The following is a 12,493-nucleotide window of genomic DNA, read 5'->3' on the forward strand; positions in this document are numbered from 1 at the left end:
TGAAAATGAAACTGCTAATGTTCAACAAGCCATTTCAAGCACTAGATACCTCCTAATAGAACGGAAAACAGATTTAGATGACTGTATCCAAATTGGTTCAACAACTACCGCAACTGTTGGAAACCAAACTACATGCTAATATTAGAATTGGCAAGCAATAATTATAGTTGATACAAAAAAGCGTTTGCGCAAAGCTAATTGGAATGGAGGTGCCTTTGTGATCAAAAATTGTTTAGGCCAGTCCATTCGCAAAGGTTGTTATTCATTGCATTCTAGCAATGATGAGAACAACCTACTATCCACAATCAGAGAAGCTTTATATGAGGTGTGGAAGCAAGGTTTCATGGAGGTAATCCTTTTTCTAGAATCAAATCAAGGAGTGAAGCTAATTCAGACACATCGCTTGACTAGCTTGGAGAACGTCCCCATCATGGATGATATTGCGACATTAAAAAGGATGATTAAACATATTCATGTCCAAGTTGCTCCTCAACTGGTGCTCCAAGAAGTTCAGGGATTAGCAAACATGGTGACAATATGTGATTTTATTTGGTGGTAACCAAAAAGGGGCACCACCTAGCTCATTCATCGTCATTCTTTGTTGAAGTTGAGCCTAAAAGATTTTGAAGAACTTCAAAGTGTCTAAACATAAAGTTCTCAAATTCGAAGAATATTTGAACTTTTAACACATAAATGCGAAGGAAAAAAAAAAAAAAATCTAAATAAGCACGAAGCCTAAAAATTCATCCACAAGTTCATCACCAATTAAGTGATCTAAAAAGTAAGCCTCATAATCTCATATCCCTGGTATCGATGTCATCCTTGAAGAGAGAAGTAAGTGAATAAATTCTTTTGTAAAGAATTTTCATAAAGATTGTATTATGATTTTAACATTGATAAAAGTTGTTACATAATTTTTCAGTTGAATTTCAAATTAGAAGTTTATAGTTTACAATAGTGTCATCTCACCCAACCTATGTCTATATATCTATAGTTTTTTTGTTTTTTTATTTTTTTTATTATTATATAAATTCAATTGTTTTATATTTATAAAATTTAATTTTTTTCATACATATCTTATTATCAGGCCTAACATGCTCGTTTTCTTTATTAATACTCTCAATATCATCCCCATCTTTTTACATCTCTCTTACCCATAATGTTGATGAAACATCATCAAATAATATGGCAAAATGTCTCCACTTGGCCACCCTAAAATTGCCCCACGTACTCCTGTTTTGAAAAGAAGACGAAAACACCTATGATCCAACCACACCCCATCCCGTTGTTATCCGTATAGCAAGAAACAATATGTAGAGATTTTTTTTTAGGTGGATAAAAGTGTTTATGTCCCACACACACATAGGGGTGTCAATTCAAGTTAGCGTGTCGGGTTCGTGTCGTGTCGAGATAGAGGTATTCGACCAAATGGCTTAACTCGAACCTGACTTATTTAATAATCGTGTCATAATCCTTCAACCCTAACCCGACTTGCTAATAAGGTGGGTTAACCTGACCCAACCCACATAACACGCTTAATAAACGGGTTGTGTTGGGTTAAGACGAATATAACACAACTCATTTCAATATGCATAATATTAAATATAACATTCATCTAGAATTTTTTTTTTTTTTTTTTTTTTTTATATATATATATTCTAAAAGTAGTGCATACACTTCAAGTTTTCAATCCACATTCAAAATAATATAATTCAACAAAAATATAATATCTATCTAGAAATAAATTTTTTACATCCCAAAAGAAGTGCATACACTTCAACCCAAATTCAAAATAACATAGTTCAACAAAAATATAATATCCACAGGGTTTGTAAAATTTCAATTTCCAATTATATCCCTTGTAAGTTTTTATAATTACTCACTTTTCTTTTTAAATTTAAAATATAGGTTGGATATAAAAGGTATATTTGACAAAACTAAAATAAAATGAATATTTATTTGTTATACTAGTTAAACGAGTTGTGTTAAATGAGTCATTTCAGGTTGACACAAATAAATTGGCATGTCAAACATGTCTATTGCAGGTTACGTGTATTGACTTGCTTATGATACGTTTCTTATCATGTCACTTTCAGGTTGACCTGTTTATAACCCAAACCCGTTAAGACCCAATCCTAACCCACAAAAACTCGTGTCGGGTTCATGTCGTGTTCATGAATTAGGTCAAACATTGACACCTAATTATTGATATATCACATTATGGACAAAAACATAGCCTTAACTTTGGGCCTTGATAACATACTGAGAATCTCATTACAAAGGTTCGAAAAGCCCAAACAAATACATGCCCATTTTAAAAAAAGTAGTTAACCAAGTGAGGTCCATTTATTATGTTAAATACTCTCTTGTTAAAATACTATCCCATTTGAAATAGATCTACAGATTAAATTATTAAATATTAAAAAATCTAAAAATGTATCCACGCGGACCACGCCATATCATTTTTAGAAAAGACATATTGTAAGATTCATGAAACAGCTTGCCAAAGATCGCTGGGAGGAGTTTAAAGCAGTTAATCCAGAGCGAAGTCCACGTCGACCATAGCAGAGAACTAGATGGGCTTCTCCACCAATGGTGTCTACAAAATTAATTATGATGGTGCAGTTTTTTCCGAAGTTAACAAATCTGGTATCGGTGTGGTGATCCGTGACAGCAGGGACGAACGCAGGATTTTAAGTCGGGGGGCTAGAGATAAGCAAAAAAAAAAAATTTTCAAATACGCATCCATATAGTATTAATAAACTATCAACTAAGACAAATACCCAAAAATCATTGTGTGATAATTTCTTAAAATAAAATAAAAATTACCGTTATTTTTTAAAATTTGTGTGATAATTTCTTATATTATATGATTTATTTTTTTCTTTTTGTCTTTGGTCTACCTTTAATGTCTTTGTGTTTAAATTGCCTTTATTTATGTCTCTGTGTTGTCTCTTTCTTTATTTATATCTTTTATGTTTTTTGTATCTTTGTGTAATTGTGTTGTCTCTTGTCTTCATCTTCCTAATTCTGACCCACTAACCCAAATATCCAATGAATCTGCACTGCTAACAAAAACTTTTCTTAACTTTACCTTTTTATTTTTTGTTTTTTATTTTTTTTCTCCCCTGTCACTTGCCTTTGCCCAACAACAACTCCACTTTTCCCTATTCCCTATTATTATGTCCAACTAATGTCCAACCACCAGTCAACAAAGAAAAAACCATCTGACTTACTGACTATCACTACAATCTCTACTCTCTCTATCTATCTCTTTTATCTATATAATGCAAGAGCCACAAACACAAACACAAAGTCACAAAGCCAAAACCCCAAAAAAAAAAAAAAAAAAAAAAACACAAACACAAACAGTTCAGCCGCAGCACAAAGCACCAAATCAGTGAAATCACCAAATCAGTTCAATAACTTCAGACTTCAGTTCATCAGTAAAAACACAAACAAGAAACACTCAAAACACCACAAGGCACAAGCACAGTTTCTTTGATTCTCAGAATCTCAGATCACAGATTCACAAGGTTTTGAAATTTGAAGGAAAAGATAAGAGTTAAAGAGTAAATACCTGTGATTCTGTGAAGGCTCGAAGCTGGGCTGGGCAGATCGGGAAACGGCAACCGGCGGCAGCGGCGGCGTGGGTCTCGCTCTCGCCGGCGTCAGGCGTGGGTCTCGCTCGATGCTCGAAGCTGGGTTTGCAATCGCACTTCGCACTCTCTCGCAGTCTCGCTCTCGTCTTGCTCTCTGTCTCTCTCCGTCACGGCGTCACGACGACACAATCGCAATCGCAATCGCTCGCTCTCGATGCTCAAAGCTGGGTTCGCAATCGCAATCGCAGTCTCGCAGTCTCACTCTGGGTCTCTCACTTTCCTTTCTTTCTTTTTTTTCTTTTTTTTTCTTTTTTTTCCTTTGGTTTTTGCTTTCTCCGTTTGGTTTTGGACTGCTGAGGGCTGAGAATTTTTTTTTTGGTTGTGGATTGACATGGGTTATGGCCTTATGGGCTTTGCTCTGACTTCTGAGCTGGCCGGATGATGGGCTAGGGGAAGGGGGGCCGAAGTAAAAATTTCAGGGGGGCCCAAGCCCCTTTTTTTTTTTTTTGGAAAAATTTTACTTGCTAAAAATTTTTTTTTTTGGGCCCAGGGGGGGGCTCGGGCCCCCTTAGCCTTGTACCTGGGTCCGTCCCTACGTGACAGTTCTGGACAAGTAATTGCAGCTTTAGTTCAGCAGCTGAGTCAAGCCTATCAAGCAATTAAGGTTGTAGCTATGGCGGCTTGTAAAGCTCTGGAGTTTGGCAACGAGATTGGTATTGATAAAGCGATTGTGGAGAGGGACTCATACAGTTGTGAAGGCTTTGGGGAATTTGGATAAAGGGCTGTCTTCCTATGGCCTTTTGATCAATGATGAGGGTTTGTTTTCAGAACCATCTTACTCTCATACTAGGAGAGATGGCAATAGACATGCTCATAGTTTAGCTAGGCTAGTTATAACAATGTCAGTGTGTACTGTGTGGATGAAAGATGTTCCACCCTACACCTTACATTTTATTCAGGCTAATTTAGTTGACCTTTCATAATAATATTGATGTCTTCTTTCTCAAAAAAAAAAAAAAAAATCGATTATCCCCATTTTCACTTGAAAAAGAGAGATTGAAGCAGGAGATGCAAGAAAATTATTATTTAGCATTATTTACGTTTACAAGTCAATTGTATTTTTATGTTTTAGGTCCTAGTAGTTTATTGGGCTATTAATATTTTAATTTGGAAGCAAGATTATTTTTGTAATAAGGCAATTAGGGTTTTTTAGCCAATTAGAACTAGGGTTTAACAATATTTTATAAGCAACTCATTGTATTCCTTGAGAAGATAGTTGATATTTTGATGAATGAGAAAAAATTGTCGTTTGGTCTCTTTTGGTCTAGTGCTGACTTCAAGTACTAGGTGCTAACTCCTAATGGTTTTCCCACTTGGTACTGACTCCAAGTCAGGCCTACGTGCTAACTCCTAAGTCATATCCCTTTATTTTATTGTTGTTTCAGTTTTATTTCGATTGTCCTACATCGATTTTGTTTTTCTGTTACCAATCCACACCACGGTGTGTCTGGCTTTTTAGTCATTAAAAAAAAAAACAAAAAGGGGTCAAGTCCTCTGGCCCGTGCACCAGAGAAGTTCTAAGCCCGTGAACAACCAACTCCACGTAAGGCCCAGTACGCTTAGCCGCCATCACAATGGTCAGGTTCTCTTACTATCTTTAGTGGACTCAACTTTTCATTTAAGATTCTTCTGTAGTTTCTTTACGTGCATACCAAAAAAAAAAAAAAAAAAAAAAAAACCAAGTCTAGGCCTTCAATCTAGTCCACATGGATACATTGGTTTTTCTATTGGTGCTCAAATTTCAAACAGTGAAGCTTTATTTGGTTAATGCCATGACAATCCCTTCTTTAGTGGGCCATACTTAGCAAGTCAAGTTGGCAAAATCTTGTTGCCCAGTGAGCTATGGTAATATCCAAAGCACCTTATTTTGATGGTTGTAAAACTAATCCACAGGATTTTGTCAACTGGATGAATGGGATGGAGCAATTCTTTGAGCAAGCAAATTTTGCAAATAACATAAAGGTTAGGTATGCAAAGTTGAAGCTAAGAGGTGGAGCACAAATGTTTTGGGAGAATCTTGAATATTTATACCATATAAAGTTTAACCCGCCATTAGTGTGTGGGAAGATATGAAAGAAAAATTTTGTGATGAGTATTTGTCACCATACTTTCAAGCTAAGTATCTATCCTAATATCAGTGTGGTACTTTCCAAGTTGAAGCAAATACGATGAATCATCATCCCATTTCATGTCCTCAATGCACTTTTGAACAATCTACCAAGGAATTAAAGGAATTATCTGAAAAGCTCATGAAAGATGTTCAAGACATAATTGCTCAAATGAAGCAAATGAAGACTTGAACCGATTCAATTGGGAAACCAAGGATAATTGATCACAATGAAATTATTGCTACCCCCATAGAAGACAACATTGATGATGAAATCTTGGTCATGGAGAATTCTCAAGTAACACCAAAGCCTAATGTTGACAAAGACGTACATGCCTCAACAAGTGTTGCTTTAACAAGCATGCAAGGAAATGAATCTATTAAAGAGTAACAAGGAGAAGAGATGGTTTTTAAAGAGAGTATTATGTTAAAGGGTGCACATGATGTGATATCGGAAGCTAATGGATCTGCATTCGATTAGCCTTCCATGGTGCATGAAGACAAACAGTTTGCTACAGTGGAGAAAGTGGATAACATAGTGCTTCCAATGGTTCAAGATAAGATGATGTTGATTCCACATATTGATTTTGTTATTCCAGAAGAGTTTGACATGGTGGAATTCAAGGTTTTTCTTTTCTTTGTGCTCCCTAAGGTGATTCCAGACTTGAAGCAAGTGTTACTGCTTGTCAGCATCCTAATCCTTCAACGCTTTAGAACTTGAGGTCAACTTTTCTCCAACCAGAGGAGAATGATGCGGGAGACGCAAGACGACGCAAGAAGATTATTATTTAGTATTATTTATGTTTGCAAGTCAATTGTATTTTTATGTTTTAAGTCCTAATAGTTTATTGGGCTATTAGTATTTTAATTTGGAAGTAAGGTTATTTTTGTAGTAAGACAATTAAGGTTTTATAACTAATTAGAATTAGGGTTTAATAATTCTTTATAAGCAACCTATTATACTCCTTGAGGAGATAGTTGATATTTTGATTAATGAAAAAAAAAAAAAAGGGTCATTTGGTTTCTTTTGGTTTGGTGCTGACTTCAGGTCTATCCTAGGTGCTGACTTCTAGTGGTTTCTCTGCTTGGTGCTAACTCCAAGTCAGGTCTAGGTACTGACTCCTAAGTCATATCCCTTTATTTTATTGGTGTTTCAGTTTTGTTCTAGTTGTCCTACATCAGAGATCCTATTCCATGTCCCCCATAACAAAAAAGAATCACAAATGTTCTTTTCTTCTCTTTCTTTCCTTTTAGGAACAAAAAAAATGAAGTAGATTTTTTTCCCCCAACAAGACAGTGAAAAATGAGATAGTAGAGTTATTATCCTAAAACTGATGAATCCCTCTCTGATTCAGGATTGACAAGTATTGGCATCTTAAGCCTTGAATACAGATTGATTGAAGCTGTGGCAAAGACAGGTATTGGCATTTGACAAACAAAAGAAATACATTGAAATGAATTCTATTAAGCACATCATTTTTGGTGTCTTTTCCATAACTGAGCCACCTCAGCCAATGATTTTGAAGATGACCCATCTTTGCTCAATGCCTTTTCAGCTGCATCCTTTAGCTCCTTCATTTTGTTCCGGAGCAATATCCCTTCTTCTCCTTCAATTATGCCTCTCGTGTAGTTTGCAATATCTTTATGTCTCACCAGGCCCTTATCATTCACTTTGACCCTTAATGCAACCTTCAAACCATCAGCTAGTAATACAGCGTTCATCCTTTGATCTGCATAGAGTGGCCATGCAATCAATGGCACGCCATACACAATGCTCTCTAGGACTGAGTTCCACCCACAATGGGTCAAGAAGCCTCCAGTCGAGCCATGGCTTAGGACTTGAATTTGAGGAGACCAAGAGGGCACCACTAGACCCACCTCTTTGGTCCTCTCCAAGAACTCCTTGGGAAGAAAATCTAAAGGGTCCTCGATGCTTTGAACGCTAAAGAAACTGGCATTGGCCGATGTTTCATGTGGGCTTCTGACAACCCAAAGAAATCTTTGCCCACTCATTTCAAGTCCTAAGGCTAATTCATTTAGCTGCTCTTGTGAAAGTGCCCCACCGCTACCAAATGAAACATATAACACTGACCCATTTGGTTGTTTATCCAACCAACTCAAACACTCTGACTTATCAACCCCATGGTCTAAACCAGACTGAATTATCGGTCCAACTGAGTAAACAGATGGCCTGCCTTCTCCTCCTTCATTCAAAGCTTTCAAAGCACCAGGCTCCAAATCCATGAAGCTATTAACCATAATTCCAGCAGCAAGAGGGTATTGTTTGATACAGTGAAGAACCCTTTTGTACGCATCACTCTTTCTATCATGGAAATTTTCTGGAAAATCACTCCCATGGAGAGGCATACACCCAGGTAATTTGACTTGTTCAGTCAAGTCTCTAAAATCACAAGAGGACGTTTCATCGAACTCTGGTAAATAAAAGGCCGATGACAAAGTCATAGCGGCTGTAGAGAAAAATAAGTACGGCGAAACACCAAATTCTTTAGCAACATCAATGGCTTCTGTACCAAATAAATCAACCACCAAGGCCACCAGCTGAGTTGACTCAGCTAAGACCTTGAACGAGTCTCGTAGAGCAGGGAGGGATCGAGTCAGACTGAGTAAGATCCGGGCCACTATTTGATCATCCTCGGGGAGGTCATCAAAGCTCACAGGAGGAAGAAAGATGGAAGATATGGCATCAGGAAGGGCTTCAAGGATGGCCTTTTGAGCTTTCATGGGTGACCCATCAGAGGTAACAATGAAGGAAACTGAGAAATGGTGGTGAAGGACGAGTCGCTTGGCGAGTTCAACGAGTGGGATTAGGTGGCCCATTCCTAGAGCAGGAACAATGACTATGTGGGGTGGCTTTTGCTGGTTCTGTTCCATATTTTTGGGTTTGTGAGCTCAAGGTGTTGACAAATATTGTCATTTTTAAGGTGTATGTACAGATATATAGACGTTGGGATTGGTGGGTTTGGTGTATGATTTTTTTTTTTAATTAAAATAAAAATTAACATATGAATTGAAAAAAGTCAAAAAACACCCAACTAACAATGCGTTTAAAAGTTCGATGGACTCTCATCCCAAAAAAAAAAAATTGTTCGACGGACACAATATGTTTTAGAAAGGAAAATGCTTCTTCTCAAAAAAAAGAAAGGAAAATGCTGGGTTTTTTATGATTTTTTTTTTGGTTGCTGAGATTTGGGTCATCGGTCATATCAAAATTAATTATTGTAACATTAGGGTTATGAACCTTATGGCAAGGGTGTTTATTAAGTCATGCATGAGTGACATGTGCTCAAGCGAGAGAGATAGAGAGGGGTAGATCTTTTTAATAAAATAATATTGAGGTGCTCGTCGAATATATGCAATTAGAAATGTTAAAGGTATTATTCCCATAATAGGCCAAAGTAAAGAGAGGAATTTTATTTCATTTTTTTAAATAAAGAAAAGAGAGTTTTTTATTTTTTTATTTATTTTTATTTTATGGGAGAAAAAAGAGAGAGAAGTTAGACAGGGGTTATATGGATAAATTGCAATCATACTTAGGTCCACTCATGGCATGGAATGCTAACGTGAATGGTAATGAAAAAAAAAAGTGATTAAAAAAGTAATACTGAGGTGAGTGAGAGATTGTTTTTCTTAATAATAAAGTAATACTGAAAGTGCTCATGGAATACCTCATGGAATATTTGCAATGAAAAAAAGAAACGAAAGGCAAGATCGACCGGGGGAAAAAAATAGGTACCGTTGACTAATATGGCCCTTGGATCCGGCCACCCTTGTGAATTGGCCAAAGGTAAAATTTATTACAAAAGAATAAGTAGTTGACTAAGCAATAAGCATGATTACATTACATTGGGCTGTCTTCAGATAATTACAAGTGGGCATGATATGGGGTACTGTGCACGTGCTCCATCATCAAACCACTTCAACCCAATAATCCATCAGTTAAAATTTTCGATCTCTCAGAGCGATCTATACCTTAATAATTGATATTAATAAAAAAAAGTAATGATTTTTTTTTTTTTTTTTTTGCAAATATTATTTTTAGTTCGAAATGATGTATAGGATGACTAGCATGTAAGATATACTTCCAGAGCTTATTATTATTTTTTTAATTATTAAATTTTATTTTCTTAAATCAGTGCTAGAAGCAATCACTACAAAAAACGCGCTTTGGAGCTGCGTTTTTCAGAAACGCAGGTGTAGAGTACTGTTTGAGTTGCGTTTTACACAAATGCAGCTCCACGATTGGACGTATAGCCGCGTTTACTAAACGCAGCTATAAACCAGCTCTGAAGTTGGGTTTTGTGATATTGAGGCTGTGTTTAGCTGGGTAGGGCTTGAGCCGCATTTTTGAAAACGCGGCTATAGACCCATCCGGGGATTTTTTTTTTTTTTTTTTTTCAATATATCCCAAAGCTGCGTTTATTAAACATGGCTTAAACATGTATAGAGCTGTGTTTTATTCAATGCGGCTTAAACATGTCTGGAGCTGCGTTTATTAAACGCAGCATAAACATAATGCCAAAGCTGCATTTAATTAATCATGGCTTAAACAAGGGAAGAGCTGCATTTTATCAAATGCGGCCAAGGTTTGTTATAAAACACACCCAAAAAAAAAACCCTGAATTGTAAAAAACCCTAAATTCACAAAAACTCTCAACTCATTCTCAACCTAGCTCTCAATCCCTAATCTCGCCGCTGTGCTTTGTGCCACGAAACTTGACGCCGCCATGCTCTGACCCATTTCCCTTTCCATTCCCTCTCCCATCCAACACACTCCCCACTTCAAAATCGCCTTCTCCCCTCCTTCCCTCACTTCCACCCCCTTCGATTTCCTTTCCACCCAAATCTCCAAATCCCCTTCCTCCCATCCGAATTTGGGTGACATTCCGTACATCAAATGCCAGGTTTGTGAAAAGCTCACAGCACAGTTGTACCACCAGGTTCAGAAGAAGCAAGCTGAGATCGATCCCAAGAAGGTAACTTTATTGTATTTTTTTTCATCTAGGTTGCTAAATTCTAAGAATTTTGTATGTGGGTTTTTGTTTATTGCATTGAATTTGATTTAGTGGTTTTGGTGTGTTGTTGTGTATTTGGGAGGTTGGATCTCAAAGTATCAAATAATTGAGATAACAGAGAATGTTTGTAATCTGAAGAAAGCTGAAGCGGATTGGATTTTACTGATAGATATAGTGGAACAAGGGAATAAGTTAAGAATTATTTATTATCTGGGTTTTTTTTTTAGAGCAGTTTGATGAATTGGGTATTTGAAAGTTTGTGATTCCAGCCTCAATTGTACCACTTGGGTACGTTCAATGTTCTTCCTCGATCTGCTTGATCTATGAAACTATGCTTCTTGTTTAGTATGTCTTATTGTGCTAGGTAATCAGTCTTAACTTCAATTTTATTCCTTTATTGAAATTACAAAACAACTTATGTTCAAGCTTTAGGGGATGATATTTTGAATTTTCTGTTGGTCAAGGATGATTGATGCAGTGAAGCTCTCCTTGCCATTTTATGTGTCTAGGTGGTCCTCATATATGATAAATAAATGAAAAGGTTATGTTAGGTTCTAAAGTTTAGGACTTTATGTATTTAGAACTCTAATTTGTATTGTTGGCAAACCATGATTAAAACAATGTGTTTAGAAGTGTTTAAAGCTAGCTCAAAGTTGTATGTCAATGTAAAGTTGGAATCGAGTATAAAGCAGAAAGCACTGTGGCTTTCGGCCTGGCTCGATTGATCGAAGCTTAGGCTCGACCGATCGAAGCTCGGGCAGATTGCTTTTCTGCAGAATTTTCCAACTCAGCCCTAGTTGTTTTAAAATGTTTTTAGGGTTTCTTATTTGTCCTAAGTATAAAAGGCAAACCCTAGCCACGTTTTAGTATTGCTCATATTGCGGTTTGTGTAAATCTCTTGTGAGATCTAGAGGAGCTTTCCTTTACACAAACTTAGGGTTTTCAATGAGGAGATATTCTCTACACCTTGATGATCAAAACAGTTGCTGCCATTAAAGCTTAAAGAATACACAAGCGGGGGTGCTTGTAGTTGGTGGGAATCCAAGGAAGAAGGAGTCCGTGGATTCGGAGCTTGCACGTGGTCGTGTCAGTAAGTTCTACTGGTTGGTAGCATTAGGAAGTTGAGCGGGGGTGCTTATAAGTCCTTTTGTATGAACTTCGATTCTTTATAATAGTGGATTCAAGTTTACCTTGAGGATAGCTAGGTCAAATCCTCTCCAGGTTTTTACCGGTTTGGTTTCCTGGGTGATCATATCGTGTGTTATTTATTTTCTGCTGTTTTGCATGATTTGATCTTTATTATTGTGATAACCTAGACTTGTTTAATTGGACTAAGTAACAACTTGGCTAATTACCTAGGTTTAATCAATTGTTTAAGGGGTCTAAAAACTGTCAAGTGGTATCAGAGCGGGTAGCTCTTTTGTTATTGATCCTTTGATCACTGAGCTGATCCTTGACCCCTGTTGTCATGAAACACGAACACTCTCTAGTTATTCCTCCTCACTTTGATGGGAATAATTATGCTTACAGGAAAGTAAGGATGAAAGCTTTCCTGAAATCCATTGATGAGAGAGTATGGAACTCCGTTGAATACGGATGGGAGAAGCCCACTACTCCTGTTAGTGAGTGGCAAACTTCTCAGAAAGAAGCAGCTTCGTTTAATAGCAAGGTTATGAATGCAATTTTTAATG

The 12,493-nt window shown here is 36.9% G+C and overlaps 1 protein-coding gene across 1 annotated transcript; it reads right to left on the bottom strand.

Moving 5' to 3' along the window:
• Positions 1-7,066: 7,066 nt before the first annotated feature.
• On the bottom strand, positions 7,067-8,710 carry LOC126713345 (hydroquinone glucosyltransferase-like). The gene has a single exon (XM_050413081.1). The coding sequence runs from the start codon at positions 8,659-8,661 to the stop codon at positions 7,243-7,245; it is 1,419 nt and encodes a 472-aa protein (XP_050269038.1). The 5' UTR covers positions 8,662-8,710; the 3' UTR covers positions 7,067-7,242.
• Between the last annotated feature and the right edge of the window lie 3,783 nt (positions 8,711-12,493).

The sequence above is a fragment of the Quercus robur genome, chromosome 2 (assembly GCF_932294415.1).
Source record: "Quercus robur chromosome 2, dhQueRobu3.1, whole genome shotgun sequence".
Classification (NCBI taxonomy): Eukaryota; Viridiplantae; Streptophyta; class Magnoliopsida; order Fagales; family Fagaceae; genus Quercus; species Quercus robur.